Raw genomic sequence first — 17,098 nt, 5'->3', positions numbered from 1 at the left:
TCAAGGTCCTGAATTTAATCATATCTGCATCTGGGGTGGGATTTCTGGGTTTTGGTGTTTGGTTTGGTTTTGATTTCAGTGTCTATTTTCTTGGCTTGTTTGGGTTTTGCCACACAAGGTAACAATCACAGTTTCCAGAGCTTGGCCTGTTGATGTCTTTTAGAGGGCCATTTTTCAGCCTAGATATATAAGTACACAGAAGAGCACACTGTATAATTCTTTTGTGCTCTGCCTTTTTTGATGTATGAGACAAAAAAAAAAAATTCCTCTGAAAACTTAAATAAAAAACATTAAACAATACTGAAAACAGTGGCTTTAATGGTTATACAATATTCTAGTGAATGGGTATACCATAATTTAGTTGCTCAAAATATTAATATTGGACACTTGTTTCCAACTCCCTATCTCTGGTTATTTCCTTAGATTAGTTCTAGATATGAAATTACTAAACTTGAGTGTATTTTAAGACTTCTACAATATATTGCCAAATTGCCAAAGATATATCAATTTATAGTTTTATCATTAGTATAGGAAGTGCCTGCATATCTTTCTCTCACCAGCTCTGAGTATTAGACTTTTTTCAGTATTAAGTTATTTGATGATATTTCATTAGCAGTCTAGAATTTTTCTTATTATTTTGCATTGAATTCTGTATATATCAAGGAAAACAATCCACTGACATTTTTGTAGCAAATACTTTTGTCATTTTTAATTTGCTTTTAAATTTTGAAAATGATATTTCTGATAATTATGTACCATTTATGATTCTTCCTTTGCCTTCATACTTAGAAAGTGGGCCCCATTCAAAGAGCAGACTCAGTGGAGGCTTAAATAACACGGTGTTTAACCCAGAAGGGCTTCCCTGGTGGCTCAGACAGTAAAGGATCTGCTTGCAGTGCTGGAGACCTGAGTTTGATCCCTGGTTCTTCGATTCCTGGAGAAGGGAATGGCAACCCACTCCAGCATTCTTGCCTGGGAAATCCCATGGACAGAGAAATCTGGCGGGCTATAGTCGATGGGGTTGCAAAGAGTCAGACACAACTGAGCAACTAACACTTTCACACACACTTGACATCAGAAAGGCCTGGATCATAATCTATCTCATAGGACTAGACGTTGGGTTTTGCAAAGATTTGTTGTTGTTCAGTCGCTCAGTCGTGTCCGACTCTTCGCGACCCCAGCACACCAGGCTTCTCTGTCCTTCACCATCTCCAGGAGCTTGTTATTTCATTTGCAAAGATTAAATGAAATAATTTAAAGGATCAAGTGCAAGGCCTGGGATGCGTAAACACTCTGTTTCTTTTCCATCTGTTTACTAGAAAATAATAGATGCAAGCAGGCCACAAAGAAATGCAAAAAAAAAAAAAAAAAAGAAAAGAAAATATCCTCAACCTGCTTAGTAAATTATGGAACATAAAATTAAACTAGTTACCATCAGAGTTAAAAAATGTAAGCAATAATTTCAGTGCAAAGAGACCATGGAGAAAGGCAAATTCACTTATAGGCAGCTGGGAGGTACTGTGACTTGTTAAACGCTTTTGGGAAGTAATGTCTATATTTATAAAAGCTAAAAAATGAAAAAAAAAAGTTTAAAATGATAATTTTCTCTGACCTAGGATTTCCAATTTGAGTAATCTAGCCTTTAAAAATATAAATATACAAAAGAATATATGTAAAAAGATGCTCACACTTGTACCATTTATGAGAAAATGCTGACAGCAACATAAATATCTGTCAGTAGAAGGGAAGTAGTTAAAAAAAAAATGTTATCAGTCTCTACCCTCTAGAATATAAGCTTCTCGAGACCTAAGATTTTTATCTGTGCTCTTAACGCTGTTTCCCAGCACCTAGAACAAAATAAACATTCAAAGAAATTGGTGAATAAGGAATGAGTAAAGTTCTGGCATCTAAATTTACAATGCAGCAGCCATTTAAAAGAGTCAATTTGATTTACATATAATGACCTGGGGAAATGCCCTTGATATCTTTGTTGTTGTTTAGTCAGTTCCTGCTGTTTTGAAGGGGAGGCAGAAATTAACACAATATTGTAAATCAACAATGTGTGTGTGTGTTCAGTCCAGTCTGACTCTATGCGACCCCATGGAGTACAGCCTGCCAGGCTCCTCTGTCCGTGGGATTTCCCAGGCAAGAATACTAGAGTGGGTTGCCATTTCCTCTTCCAGGGGATCTTCCCAACCCAGGTATCCTCTCCTGCATTGGCAGGGAGATTCTTTACCATCTGAGCCACAGGGAAGCCCCCAAGATGTATTATTGACTGATAAAAGCAAGTCACAAAGAAAAATATGACTTCAACTTTTTTTTTAAGGAGAGACAAAGGAAGAACAAGAAAAGAGATAAGTTTGTAAGATGTGATACATGTTAGCCTAAGCACAAAAAATTCTTGGGTTGATGTAGCCCAGGATGTTAACATCCGTACCCCAGAGGGATGGGATGGAACGACGTGAAAGTCGCTCAGTCGTGTCTGACTCTTTGCGACCCTATGGACTGTACAGTCCATGGAATTCTCCAGGCCAGAACACTGGAGTAGGTAGTCTTTTTCTTCTCCAGGGGATCTAACCAACCCAGGAATCGAACCCAGGTCTCTCGCTTTGCAGGCGGATTCTTTACCAGCTGAGCCACAAGGAAAGCCCAATGAAAGAAGAGGGGCGGGAGTTTTAACTTTTCCCACGTCTCTGCCTTGTTTAAATTTGTTGGAAGGAACTGTTTGTGGAAAGCCTCAACTGGCGTTAGTAAAAACTTAAACCCAGCCAGGCTTTGCGATGAGAAGGTCAGCCGTGGCTTTACTAGGAATTCTCTCCATAGTTAGGGCTTGTTGCGCCTGTAACTTTTTTGTCCCTCCCCCCAATACACCCCTCCCGTGAGTTTGCTCAGCCCGTCCCCTTCCTGCTGGGTATCTTTCCCGTCAAACCTGCTGACTCGCTTACGCGCTTATCTGACCCGGTGCCCTGCAGCCGAACCGGGCGCGCGGGCGCTGCTGCCGCCGGGTGCACGCCCGACCTTTGCCACTTTCCGCGCCCAGGGAGACTGCAAGGAGGATACGATTTACAAAGAACGTGGCTACAGGCTGCTCACCCCAGAGCCCTTATTTCAGAAAGGGTCCCTCAGGCACAAGGACCATCTCCAATTTTTTAAAAGGGGCTTGGAGGAGGAGGGGGCGAGAGGGGACGAGGAGGTCTGGAGAAGCACCTGCCGTCGCCTCCACCGCTATTAATATTAACTTTTATGTAGACTTGGCCCTTCTCTCCCCGGGGCTGCACAAAGCAGGAAGTCGAGAGCAGGGGTGTAGGGGAGGGAGTTGGCAGGAGGAGAAAACCCTGGGTAAATTATTTAGCCACGAGTAAATTATTTAGATCCAGAGTGATCCCGCCCTCCCCCAACCCCCCCAAAGCGGGCCCGGGTCGGGGATCGGCCCTCACTAGTCGTTAAGTTGGACGCTCTCTGGAGTCCCGTGCAGGGCAGACCAGGGACACGTCCGTCTGCGAGAAGAACTCGAGGACGGGGGGCACCCACCGGGCCCGCGGCTCCTGGGGACGTGGCCTCTTCGCCCGGCCGGGAAGGGGCCCCCGGGACAAGGTGCCCGCGCGGCCTGGAGAGGCAGGAAGGGTGGGCTCGTCCCCACCCGTGGTGCCGCGCGATCCCGCCGGCCGTGGATCCCGGGCCCGCGCCCCTCTACCGGGAGGCGGGAGAGGCACCGAGGGCCGCCCCGGCCGTGACCCCGCTTCCCGCCCCTCCCGTTCCGGCCCTGGGCACCGCCGGCGCCCCGGGACCCGGCCGCTCCGCCGGGGCAGCAGCGCCGCCTGCCGGGCCCCTGGCGCCTGCCCGGCCCGGTGCGGGGCTGGGCGCGCCCGCCTCCCACCTCACCTTCCAGGTCAAGTCCCTCCCGCGCAGGGCGCTCTGGAAGCACCGGGAGGCCGCCGCGCGCGCCCTTCGCCGGGGCCCGGGGCTCGGCACCGCCCCACTCCTAGAGGGCGCGCAGTGAAAAATCAAAAATCCGTTTCACCGTGACGACCAGGCGGCGGTGGAGATGGAGCTGCTCCGAAGAAGAAAAGGAACGTGCTTGGAATCTCCCCGCAGGGTCCTCGCTGCGCCTCCACCTCCGGAGGCGCCCGGACGCCAGCAGACTGCCTTTCCCCGCCGGGCTAGGAGCCGGCGCGGCTCCGGGGCGGGGAGACGCGACACCTGCGCCCGACGCCCGCTGGGGGTCCGGCTGCCTGGGGCAGGGGTCCGCCACTTTGATCCATGAGCCCGGGCCGCAGGGGGAGCGGAGAGGCCCCGGCCACCTGAGCGCATCTTCCCTGATGGCTGGGGCCGCACACACGCCTCCATACCTGGCCGAACGCCCCCTACCCCCAAGCCTGTTTCAGACGACTTGTCTATATGGGCATGAGCAAGGTTTGCTTTTTTTTTTTTTTTCTGTCTAAAACATTTTGCAAAGACTCGAATCCATGCAGTCCGTTCTCTGAGATAAAGGCGCGAGGTAGGGACAAGCTAAAAGTTCCCACTAAGGGAGGAACCTGCTGCCTGTCCCGTGTGGCTTGACATTTGTAAAAGTAGCGCCCCGCTTGATACGCTGATACTTGTTCCTCTAAAAATTTATTCCCTAAACGGCTTCAGACGGCCCGATTGTCTGGTCCTGTTGCCTTCTGGTTCCCTGTTCTGGCCATGTGTCCACCCCGGGCGCAGCTATCGTAACCACGTGGGTGCGTTTCTCACCCTAGAAATGAGGAATAAATGCTGGTTGTTGGCTGAATATCAGGACCAACAGAGAATCAACATCTATTGTGTTTAACAATATATCACTCACAGGTACCTAAAAGTATAAAGGCGGTTATATGAGATTCATAGCTATGATGAAGACTGTAATAACGGGAACACATGAAAATAACTAGAGGAATTTGGATTTCTGAAATTTGCATTCTTTTCAGTACGTTGGTTTGAGCAGGAACGTTATTCTTTTTATTTTTAATACATGTGGATTCCAGATAGCAGTCTTTTTTTCTTCTGTCCTGCATGTATGCTTTTATATCGCTATGTATTGGACAATGGTCTCTTCTGTTCTCAATTAACTGTGTCTTTTTTTCTGTTTGCCTCTGGCAGGGCACATACACCCTACCAGAGTTTTGCCTAGAAAATAGAGGGAGGGCTAAAAATAGAATCTAGAGCCATTGAATTTTGTCCTGGTTGTTGTTTTTAATACACTAGATACACAAAGCGAAAGAACATATACTGTCTTTCATGAGTAAAAGACAGAGCCTGCCCACGTCAACTTTTACAGCTCCTAATCTGTGGTTTAGGCATTAATACTCAATCTTTGTCATTGATTCTACTAACTGTCAGTAAATTAAAATTATTCAGGTGCCAACCAACAAGCCATTGTTTGCAGTATACTACAATGACTTTAGCTCCTACTTGGTTTTTCATTGTTTGCTTTCCTGAGATTGGAGAGGAATTTATCAACTACCCCTTGTATAAAACCTATTATTGCCATACTGCAGATACAAAGTGTTATGAGAGCAGACTGTCCTGAAAGTTCTGAGATAACACATGAACAATTAGAAAAGAATTTCTTTCCTAGAAATTAAAACACGGATATTAAAAGGCATGCAATGGGAAAAAAAAATGTTCTGGTATTGATCATAAAAGGGGGGCAGGCATGAAATGCCTAGGCTCCTTCTTACCAATAAAATTACTTGACCCATAAACCCAGTACATGACCTCAATATTATTTTAAGTACGTATGAGTTGTGTGTAGGGGGGACTGTTTGATTATCACTGAATCTTAGGGAACTCTTCTTCATGGATCAAACTGGTGGTGTTCTGGTTTATGGATTAGATTTCAAGCACAGAATCACCAGGATCCTAAATAAAGGAGAACAAGTGAAAGTATTAGTCACTCAGTGGTGTCTTGATTCTTTTCAACCCCATGTACTGTAGCCTGGCAGGCTCTTTTGTACATGGGATTCTCCAGGCAAGGATACTGGAGTGCGTTGCCATTCCCTTCTCGAATGGATCTTCCCAACCCAGGGATCAAACCCAGGTCTCCCGCATTGCGGGCAGATTCTTTACTGTCTGAGCCACCAGAGAAGCCCACACCAGTCATTATCTTTGGAGCTCTGGGGACTTAATTGATATTATCCGTATCAACCCAGGTTAGTGACAAACTTCAATTTGAAAAAAACTGTTGTTAAAATAAATGTTTGAATAGTAGAGACACAAACCTGAAATGTCACCTGTGTACTTGTTCCCACCTTCTCTAAACTGATACCTCCAAGAAGAATGGCAAAGTAAATGTAGCTATAATCTCTAGAATTGACAGATTCTACTTTCTTTATTTGGAATTTGAGAGTATTTTCCTAGATCTAATTTCATAACCTTCAAGAAGTGAATGATAGAAGAAGTGTGTATTTCCTCTGGTGTATAAAGAAAATATTTAGTGGTTGTTTTGGCCCACCACTCGGTTTGTCCCAGTTAGCAATAAAACCTGCTTGATTTCCTAAAATCATAGTCAACTCTTGAAGAGGAGGTGGCAAAAGGAAAAATCCACCCCCTCCCTGGGGAAAAAAAAAAAAAACTTTAAATGTGAGAATTATGGGGGTTGGAAGATTGTATAGTCTAAATAGAATTTAAGAAAATAATTTAAATGCTAATTTAAAATACATATAAGGTAACCTACATTATTGAGGTATGAATGTTTTCCTTATCCTCCAAACCAATACTAATTTAATGCAAAATCTGCTGCTATAGTTTTTGTGTAGGGGAAAATTATGGGTGTTAGAAGAAAATGCTCATATTAAATGACTTTAAGGGAAGGCTTGAAGAATTGAACCCACAGCAGCTGGTGGTGGGGGGGTTTGGCAGTCCAGCTCCTGGCAGAGTACAGAATTTGTATTAGGGTATTAAAATAACAAAACTTTTAATACCGCTTAAGTAGAGTTGGACTATAAAGAAAGCTATGGAAGAATTGATGCTTTTGAACTGTGGTGTTGGAAAAGACTCTTGAGAGTCCCTTGGACTGCAAGGAGATCCAACCAGTCCATCCTAAAGGAAATCAGTCCTGAATATTCATTGGAAGGACTAATGTTGAAGCTGAAACTCCAATACTTTGGCCACCTGATGCGAAGAACTGATTCACTGGAAAAGACCCTAATACTGGGAAAGACTGAAGGGGGGAGAAGGGGACAACAGAGGATGAGATGGTTGGATGGCATCACTGACTCAATGGACATGAGTTTGAGTAAACTCTGGGAGTTGAGGATGGACAGGAAGGCCTGGCATGCTGCAGTCCATGGTATTGCAAAGAGTCAGACACAACTGAGCGACTGAACTCAACTGAACTGAGGAAGAGTATCTGCTTCTGTGCCTCTTCTGGGTTAAAGGATTCTGATTGATATCCTCAACTAATCTGAGTCTCCTAAATATAACTGGAAGTGCCTGGGTCCATCTTTCCTGGTAGACGAAAGGACAGGTAAGCTGGGCAGAGCCATAACTCATCTCCTCATCTGGAATTTTCATGCTTTGCCACTTGAGATTTTGTGCAGACACATAGGCAATGGAAATCAAGAGACAACAGACTTGGGGCTATTTTGACAAAGTAAGCAGAGCTAAATATAGGAGGAAAACTTCTGGAAGGTAATTATTCTCTAATAATTTGAAAAATGATCCTTGTTCAAACATCCACTATAAGGACCCTTGAGCACTTCAGAGAAGATGATTCATGACTAAAAAAAAAGAGGAGGAGTTCATGTCATTATCTGGGTGTAATCATAAGTGTACCCCATAACTTGCATCTGCTTACATTGCATTTGATCTCCATTTACAGATAGAGGAAGTGGTGGCTGGGAGGTTGTGATCTTCCCAGGGTTCTTAAACTGATTCTAAAACAAGGTGTGAATAGTGCTCTTAAAAACCCATAATCTCTTCTGAGATTCTGTAGCTGAGATTTATTTCTGCTCCTTTCCTCCTCTTATTTTTCCCGGGTGGTTGTGAATAACAACAGCCAGAATATTGCTGTTTGTGTGTTTAGATTTCTATTTAAGATCAGTATTCTTGATCATTGTCAGCCTCCTGCCTGATAGTATCTGAGCAAGGAAACTCACTGAAACTTTCATGGCTTTCAACTAGCAGTCCATCTTGTTAACTTTATAAGATGAATATGATAAAATTATGAATTGTTTACAGGAAAAAGACTTGGCCTGCTTTCTCTACATATATACCTTTTTTTATATGAGTTCCACAATACTGCTGCATTTCCCCCTTTGTTTATCCTAAGTTCTCGCTCTTCCCATAAATTAATATCATACTTATATTTCTGTAAATTTTTTTTAAAAGAAACGTCTTGTGCAGACATTTTGGGGAAGTAGGGCACCCTGGGATCTTAGTTCCCCAATCAGGGACCGAACTGGCGCTCTTAACAGTGGACGCGTGGAGTTTTAACCACTGGATCACCAAGGAAGTTCGCCAAAAAGACCCTTCCAGAAGAGTGGACAGCTCCCCTCCCCTAAATTTGCTTTTCTTAAACATGCACCGGATCCAAAAAATTTTCTGCACCTGACCCAGTGTGCACTTAGCTTCCCCGGGCCCGTGGCCGCGGCGGGAAGGCTCTCCACGCGGGTCTGGGAGCAGCGGAGTGGGAGAGGTCTGGGGGCTTGCACCCTTGGGTCTCAACTGCATCCCCTTCCTGCAGAGGTGGCTAGCAGCATGGGCCGGGCCTCGGCTCTTCCCAGGGCGCGCGCGCTCCCTGGCGGCCGGAGCGGGGACAGGGCCCCGCGGGGACCCAGCGGCTCGCCCCTGCGATCCTCTGCATAGCGCCCGCGGCACTCGGACCCGCGCGGCCCTCTGCTCACAAATGAACCCTGACGTCCGGACGCCGGGCTTCCCAGGCCTCTCCCGGCCGCACTGCCCCCTCGCGCCGCGTCCCCGCGTGGGTTCCCTAGGGGCTGGCTCTCGGGGCGGTGTCTCGGCGTAGGGGGGCGCGGCCCTCATTCCCGGCCTCGCAGGCGGCGGAGGCGGGGAGGACTGGCGGGCAACCCGCCGCCCTGAGTGGGGGGTCCCGGCGGGCCCTCGGAGCGCGCGGGTGTCGGCTCTAGGGGCCCGCTCCCCGGGAAAGGGAGGCCCGTGTGATCGCTCGCTGCGGGACCGTGCCGACTTTTGGACCTCTAACCACTAAGCAAACAACCCTTGTGCTCGCGCTCCACTGTCCAAACAGGCTTTATTGACAGGCGTTTCACGGCAACGCATAGCAACCGCGCCGGGCCCCCGGGGACCACCGGCTGCCTTGCCGCCCCCGCCCCGGGCCCGGCACGCGGCCTCCTGCCCCCAGCCTCCAGGTCCCAGGCGCCGAGGGGAAGGCGCCTCCCGGAAGCGCCGCGGAATCGGGGCGATGCTGCAGGGGGCATTCCTGCCTCGGAACTCGGCCCGTCCAGCCCAGCCCTCGGGGCACCTCCTCCCTCGGTGGAGGCGCCGATCCGGGCCGGAGCGGCCGCGTAGGGGACACAGCCCCCTTTCCCGGGCCCCGCTGCCGCTGAGCGCGCCCGGCTCCGCGGCTTCCAGGACCAGAAACCTCAAGGGCAGCAGCCCTGTGCCCAGCCGAACCCTTTGCTGGGTTCCCAGTTCTTATCCGGGAGAGGGGAGAGACCGGGGAGGGACGGTGGGTAAAAGGAAACAGCCCGGGACAAGACAGGCCATTTACAGAACACGGTCGTGGGAACCTGGGCTTCCCAGGTGGCGCTAGTGGTAAAGAACCTGCCTGCCGACTAAGGAGACCCGGGTTCGCTCCCTGGGCCAGGAAGATTCCCCTGGAAGAGAGCATGGCACCCCATTCCAGTCTTCTTGCCTGGAGAATCCCCATGGGCAGAGAAGCCTGGCGGGCTACAGTCCATGGGGGCAACTTAGTACGCACGTTCGCGGAAACTTTGCCTTAGGGAAATAGAATCGAGTATTTTCACTTGAATGCTGGGCATCCTGGGGAGAAGAGACTCACCGATGATGGGACTGAGGGTGATGGCCTCCGTGTGGACTTGACGGGACGCAGTGAGGGGCTCTCTCGCGCCCACTGCCCACCGTTCCCCTAGCTGCGAAGCAGCTGGGTGTTCAGCTGTGCGTCCTGCCCACAGGCACCCCCAGGAGAACCACGCATTCCACAAGGCAGGGCTGGGCTGCGGCTTGGGGGCAGGGCGGGTCTCAGAAACCGCTCCCCCAGGCTTCTGGCGCTCTGGGGTAAAGTGAGGCTGTCCAGATAACCTTCTCCAGCCCCCACCCCCGCCCTGATTTTCCTAATTCTAACTTGCAAGGAGAGAGGATATTTCATTTCTTTAAAAAATAATCATAATTTCAGACAAAACCTGATAGGCGATAAATACAGAATCTGAAATCTGGAAAGCTCCTTTATCTCTTTTCTTTTTAGAAAAAAAAAAATTCAACTGTGTTCAAATACCACCCCCCACCCCACCCCCACCCCCATTTCCCTTCACCATATCACTTCTCTCCCCATGGATCCAGAAGGCTTTTAAAATGCTGGCTTGGATGTTACACAGACCAACAACCCAAACAGCAGCAACAACAGAAACTCCCCCTTTTTCATCAGCCCCAAGATTGTGAAAATCACAGGAAGTCCAGGTTGGCTCTGGCATTTATAGCACTGACATACATTCAGCCCAGAGAGGCTCTGGTGACAGGCATTCTAAACAAGGCCCTGTCCAGGGCCACCCCCCTCCTTGTCAGGCCTGGAGTCCAGCAACCACCCTCTCACACCACCATAGACCACGCACATACACCAGCCAAGCCTTTCCTGCACTGGGAAGGGAAGAGAAGAAAGACAAAGACCTGGGGGTTCTGCACGCTTCAGTGGGCCCAGGTTTCCATCTCAGCTGCCTTAAATCTTGCCTGCCCTAGAGGTGAGAAGGGCCAGGGGGACCTTGGAGGGCAGTCAGTAGACCTAACCATCTTGGTTCCATCCCTGGCAGTCCCCTGAGCCCCTTTCCCGCCTCAGCTCCAACCAGAGACGTATCCTGCAGATCTGGGAGGCCAAGAGCTGAGGAGCAGGGGGCTGAAATGCTGGTCTGTTCCGCCAGTCCAGGCAGTGTGTCCGCCGGTACTAAAGGAAGCCTGGGTGTCTTTTCCCATCTCCTCACTTGGCAGAAAGAGTCAGAACGGAAAAAGTCAAAATCTAGGAGAATGTCATCCTTGAGGCCCCCAACCACAGTCGTCTTTCCCCCAGGCCCCCGCTGGTTTCTGCTCTGAGGGTCAGGTCAGCTGGTAAACATCTGTGGGTGAGAGGGGAGGGGGTCTTTCCTGAGGGTTCTAGCAGAGTCCATGCTCCTTGTGGCTCAGCCTGGAATTGCTCCTGCAGGCCGCTGCGGGTCACTGGGTGACAGTAGGGTTTAACACCCCCCCAGCTGGCCCCAGGACCCCAGGCACCGAGCCTTGCAGGGAAGACACGGGGCTCAGGGGCTCTGGGACGCTTCTCAGCGGACCTGGCTGTGGCTGCGGAGGCTGTGGCCCAGAAGGCGGGGGTGGCTGTTGCTGCTGCTGTTGCAACTTCTTCTTGTTGATTTTCCTTTCCTTTGCTCTGCGGTTCTGAAACCAAATTTTAACCTGGAAATGAAAAAGGTGGAGAAAAACAGAAGACGGTGAAGAAGATAGCGAAAGCATAAAGGGACGGTATTTGACACTAGATCCAATGCCTCCTTCTCCAGCCAAAGAAGTCCCCTCTGCACCCAAAGGACAACAGCCCTTCACCCAGCTTTTCACGGGACAGCCCATATAACAGCCCAGTGCTGGAGCTTCTCCCAAGCTCAATGCAGTCTCAAGTGGGAAGGGCCTCTCTCTCCCTCTTTGTTCCTCAGGTTGCTTTCCAGAGCAACCTTTATCTACAACTTTACTGGAAAAGTTCAGAGTCTCAGAACCAAGGAAGACAGAAACTGCCAGGCCCTTTCTATACCAAGCAAGGAGGCTAGGGCTAGATGTACTTCAAAATGACAGCCTTTGGCCTCTCAAAGCTAAACGGAAATGTAATAGCCCTTGCCTTGGGGCTGAGAATGAGTTTTAATGAGGGGTTTCCTGGCTGTGAATTTGACAATCTAGAGCATTCAGGAACTAAGCTTCACTCCTCCATAGTTTTTCCGCACAGAGGCTGGTATCCTACATTAATTTTTCCCCCAATAAAGAGCTGAGTACAAAGAGAGTAAGTCTTTATTGACCCAAATCGGATTCTGCATTAAACTACACTCAGTGTGTGTGTGTGTGTGTTTTACCTCCCAGGTCCCCCGAAAAAGAAAAAAAAATAACCATATACATATATTTTTTAAAAAGACAAGTAGACGTGGAAGAAGCCTTTTTAAAAAGCATCTAGAAGGAAAAGTCTCTCGATCCTCTTGCTTAATCTGCCCACAGAACTAGGTGGATCCTGGGGCCTGGCTTCTAACCCTTCCCACTGGACCCTCCCAGGCAGTGACGGGGCCCTGGAGGGTTCCCACCTGCCTCTCTGAGAGCCCCAATGTGGCGGCCAGTTCAGCTTTCCTCCGGATGGTGATGTAGCGACTGTAGTGAAACTCCTTCTCCAGCTCCAGACGCTGGTGGTCCGTGTACACGACCCGGTATTTGTCTTTCGTCCTGGTTTTCACTGTAAAGGAAGGCGAAGTTAGCCCCGAGAACTGCAGGGCAGCCCATCAGTCATGGGTAATGACAAATCTCCCTAACCCAGGAACCATTTCTCTTCCTCCATCGCCCTGGGGGGCCGAGGTTTGGCTGGTTCCTGCTGAGTCTGACATGACCCCCTCCAGAGGGGGGGTGTGTGTGGGGGAGCGCTATTCAGGACAGCTAACCTAGTCTTGGAAGTAAGTGGTTTTTGAAAATTAAACAGAAACTTAAAATTCATACAGGTTGCAAAGAGTCTGACAGGACTGAGCGACTGAACTGAAAAATTCATACAGGTGATAGCAGAACCCCATCAGGGGTTTTGTAAAGCAGATACAGCACCTGAGCTGATGAGGCCCAAAAGGAAAACAGTCCTGGGAATATTCAGATTTTCAGGCCCATCAGAGGTAAAAAAAAAAAAAAGCTCACAGTAAAAAACAGCTGGGATTGTGGGTATGTGGGTGGGGGGCGGATTCCTTTTCTGTTTGTTTTATTAGAAGTGGAAAGGGGGTGCAGCAGCTGACAGCTGTCCCCTCAGGTCACTAGAAACCGCACACACCGCCCCCCCCACCCCCCACCCCGGCTCACCAGCGTATCCCGCGGAATTCTGAGCAGGGGTCTGGCAGGCCGCTAATTCCTCTCGCTGGGGACGCTCTATACCTGGGCGAAACTGGGTTGGCACACTTTTCTTTTTAATCCTCCATTTATTTCTGCTGCAAACCCTGCCAGAGCTATCCTGACCAGTGATCTACTGCTCATTGGATTGAGTCAACATATTAAACCTTGCATTGATTGTTTTACTGAAGGGCCTTGACAAATAGTGCGACTGCAGTCAGAGCAGGCCGGAGCCCCGCGTCTCCACCGAGTCTGTCCCGGGTCGACCCTCGGCAGAACCCCCCAACTCAAGAGCTGTTCTCGCTCGGCCCCAGGTCGGGGTCTTCTCCCCCAAAAGAACAGGTTCAATCGCCCGGTGCCCCGGGGCTGCAGGAAGATCTAAAGGGTCTGGGGAGTTGCTCTGAGGTGTTTAATGCCCCGCAGGCCGACTTTGTTCAGGTAAAACCCTTTGCAAACCACAACAAAAGCGCCCTGGGAAGATACAGGCCGGATCAGAGGGAGCTCCCCGGAGCCGCTGAAAGGAGAACACAGCCTCAAACAATGCAGGACAAGGCGATCTTATCAAAGAGAAGCCCTTTCAATGCCTTAATAACAACCGCGTTCTGTTTGAATTACCACTACTGAGCAAATGGCGGGCCGGCCTTCATCCCCCCTCCCCGCCAGGCGCATTAACATCAACACTGCGGCGGGCGTATTTGAATGCGCGCGGTGGCCCCGACCCTGCGCCCGCCGGGAAAGGAAAGGCAAGGCAGCTGACACGTCCCGGGAACCTGCGCTACCTCCCCCAGCCCGCCCGCGGTGGTGGCCCCTGCGTACAGAGGGGCAAGCTGAGGATCAGACTAGATCACCACGCAGATGGTGTACGGGCGCCAGGTGGGAGCCACAAAGGACACCTCCCCGGGCCGGAGAGCCAGGCGCAGGGGAGTTCTCCGAGCCGGACTCTCCAGGAGCGGGACTCGCCTTGGGGCCCTCGGGAGCGGCTCTGCCTGGGGGCTGTCTTTTCAGTATCCGGAGAGGACGGGGCAGCGCGACCAGGCCCCAGAGTGCTCTGCAGCTCGAGCCCCGAGGACCTTGGAGATGCCCCGCACCCCCTGGGAACCAAGGAGGGGGCTGGAGTATGGGAGAGATGAGAGGGACTTGTCAGAATTCATTATTGACTGCGAAAGTCACCACCCTCTTTCCGGGCCCTAAAAGAGACAATGGCAGGGATGGGAAGGTGTATATCAAAGCGGACTGGGTCGGGTCCCACCCGGCCCCCCCTCCCCACTCGCCCCTTGACGGATGAGGCTCCGCAGAGGAGTCGGGCTCCGACCGGCGGGCCGCCCCACATTAACATCACAAGGGCGCCCGGCGCCGACAGCGGCCTTGCCACCTTGGCGCGGGACTTCACAGCGGCCTCTCCTCCGCTGACCCCGCGGCCCAGGCTCCGGTGGCACGCCTCCCTCTCCCCCCGCCCGGGCCTGCTCAGCGCGCATTCTCCCGGGACGCACCAAGGGTCCCGGCCCGGCACCGCAGGCCGGCGCCCCAGGCAGGCTCAGGATAGCCAAGGGCCTAACTCGGGCGCGCTCTCTGTCCAGGCGAGCGCGCCTCCTCTCGGGGGAAGGGACCCAGCCGACCCTCAGGTCGGCCCCGAGGCCTCCTCCCCCGACCGCCGCAGTTCGCCCGGTGATGGGTCCCGGCTTGTGCGCAGTGACGCAAAACACCGATCCCAGGAGACAGCCCCCAACGGCTGCTCTGATTTATGCGACTGTAATCGGCTACAAAACCCCTGCAAAGTGGCCATAACCTGCATGCGGGCCGGGCTGGGCCTGAAAGGAGGGAAGAGGAAAAAGCGGAAGTGCAGAGGGCTGGGAAAGGCTTCACGGAGGGAAAGCGGGGCCGGCAGGACTCTCCCACCACACCTGCTGGGGCGCCTTCCCCACTGGACACACTCAGACGCCGGACGCGCAGACCCGGAGCCCACGAGCCTGCTCAGTCCCGCCAGCCCGCGATCTCTGCAGACACCTCTGGGGCAAGCTCGTTAAACGAATATGCGCGCGCGCGCGCGCACACACACACACACAGACACACACACACACACCAGATCCTATGAAGTAAGGTTCCGGAGAAACGACCTCTGGTTGGAGCAGCGGCTGAGCGCGCACTACCCCTGCCTCCCCTTCTCCCTCTGCAGACACGAGGGGACTCCCGGGGCGTCCAGTCCCAGCCCTCCGGCTTTTGATTGAAATGACCCCTGCGAAGATCAAAGGTCTGAAGACCCGGGTGTTCCCCCCACCCTCGCGCCGCACCTCTTCCCCACTTAGTTCCCAGGACCAACACCTTCTTTCAGCTTCGGCAGCTTCGCCCGGTTTCCCCAGCGCGGCAGCTCCGATTCTTACCTTTGGCCCCAAAGGCTAAACCTGGTTCCTCGCGCGACCGCGCCGCCCTCCCGCCCCCCGCCCCGGCCCAAGCTCTTCCCGAGTGGCCGGGACAGGGAAGGACGGCGTCCCCCTAGAGCCCGGCCCTGGGGAGCTGCCCGGCAGCCGCGCACCGAGCGAGGGCGGGCGGCAGCAAGCCGGGTGGACGCGATCACTGTGCTGCAGCCGCGCTGCGCCACGTTCCCGGGAGTCTCCCGAGGGTCTGAGGACCCGACCTTACGAAGGAAGGGCGGTGGGAAGGAGGGAGCCTCCCCTTTGCCTTACACTGAACGCGGCTCGTGAGACCAGGACCTCCACTCCCTACCCGGCGAGCCCCCACGCAGGGGCAAGAGCAGCAACCCCCGGGGGGGAGGGTCCAGAGCCCCCAGACGCCGTCGCCCCGCCCCGTCCCCCTTGCGCGGAGTCCCCAGACGCGCAGGGACCGCGCCTTCCCCCGGCGCCCGCCGGCTCACCTTGGCTGCCCAGCGCCGGCTGCGCGGGCTTCCGCATCCACTCGCACAGGTTCCGCCGCTGTCCGCCCGGCGACAGCTGCTCGGCGGCGGCGGTGGCGACCGGCCCGGGGGGGCCGGGGTTGAGCGTCTGCAGCAAGCCGGAGGCGCAGGAGGGCGCGGCGGCCGGGTGGTGCGCGTGGTGGTGCGGGTGATGGTGCGGGTGGTAATCGGCGGGCCCGCTGTAGCCCATGGCGGCGGCCGGGGAGCCCCCGTTGAGGCCGTGCGCTACGGCGTTGGCGGCGGCCGCCGCGCCCCCCGGCGCGTAGCCGTTCCAGTCCTCGCGGAGCGGAGCGCCGTAGGCGGCCGGCCAGGACGGCCCCGGGGACTGCGCGCTGTCCAGGTTGGCGGCGGCGGCGGCCGCGGCCGCCACATGGTATCCGCCATAGTCCGGGTACTGCGGGGGGCTGACGAAGTTCTGCGGGGCCAGGTTGAGGCTGCCGGAGTGGCGCACGGAGCTGGGATACATGCTCACGTCCTTGTCCAGGAGGTAGCTCACGTACATGGTGGCGAGGGCCCGACGGCGAACCTCACCATGCTGCCCAGGGACTGATGCTTGAGGCTGCCGGGGGGCGCCGCGCTGGCGAAGGGGGCGAGGGGGCACCGGAACGGCGGGTGGCTGCTCCCTGGCCCGCGAAGCTCCGCCGGCTCCTCGCGGCGCTTCTGCCTCTGAGGCGGTCCCTGCCTCGGGCCTGCCTCCTCCCTCCCTCCCTCCCTCCCGCTCTCTCTTCCTTCTTTCCTCCCACCTCCTTTCCACCAGGCTGCAGAGGCGGGGAAGACCCGCCACCGGCTGGCGTGCGGAGCCCCAGGCCGGCGGCCTTACGTGATTAACGAGTGTTTACAAGACTCTATTAGTAATGACACAGACACCAATGGCTGGAGACGTCGAGGCGCAGCGCGCACCCGGCGCACAACCCCTAGAAA

The 17,098-nt window shown here is 53.0% G+C and overlaps 1 protein-coding gene across 1 annotated transcript; it reads right to left on the bottom strand.

Annotated features, from left to right (window-relative positions):
- Positions 1–11,379: 11,379 nt before the first annotated feature.
- Positions 11,380–16,679, bottom strand: CDX2 (caudal type homeobox 2). The gene is made up of 3 exons (XM_068984698.1): positions 16,139–16,679; positions 12,495–12,640; positions 11,380–11,613 (listed from the first exon to the last, which is right to left on the bottom strand). The coding sequence occupies exons 1-3, from the start codon at positions 16,677–16,679 to the stop codon at positions 11,380–11,382; spliced, it is 921 nt and encodes a 306-aa protein (XP_068840799.1).
- Between the last annotated feature and the right edge of the window lie 419 nt (positions 16,680–17,098).

The sequence above is a fragment of the Capricornis sumatraensis genome, chromosome 12, assembly GCF_032405125.1.
Source record: "Capricornis sumatraensis isolate serow.1 chromosome 12, serow.2, whole genome shotgun sequence".
Taxonomy (NCBI): Eukaryota; Metazoa; Chordata; class Mammalia; order Artiodactyla; family Bovidae; genus Capricornis; species Capricornis sumatraensis.
The sequence above is the reverse complement of the archived record's forward strand: the minus strand, read 5'-3'. Positions and strand labels throughout refer to the sequence as shown.

Excerpts from the sequence above, each read along its gene's own strand:
- CDX2 (XM_068984698.1), bottom strand. The coding sequence starts at position 16,679 with ATGTACGTGAGCTACCTCCTGGACAAGGACGTGAGCATGTATCCCAGC. Across the intron at positions 12,641-16,138 it reads GCCGGCGCTGGGCAGCCAAG|TGAAAACCAGGACGAAAGAC; the intron begins GTGAGCCGGCGG and ends CTTCCTTTACAG. Across the intron at positions 11,614-12,494 it reads TGGGGCTCTCAGAGAGGCAG|GTTAAAATTTGGTTTCAGAA; the intron begins GTGGGAACCCTC and ends TTTCATTTCCAG.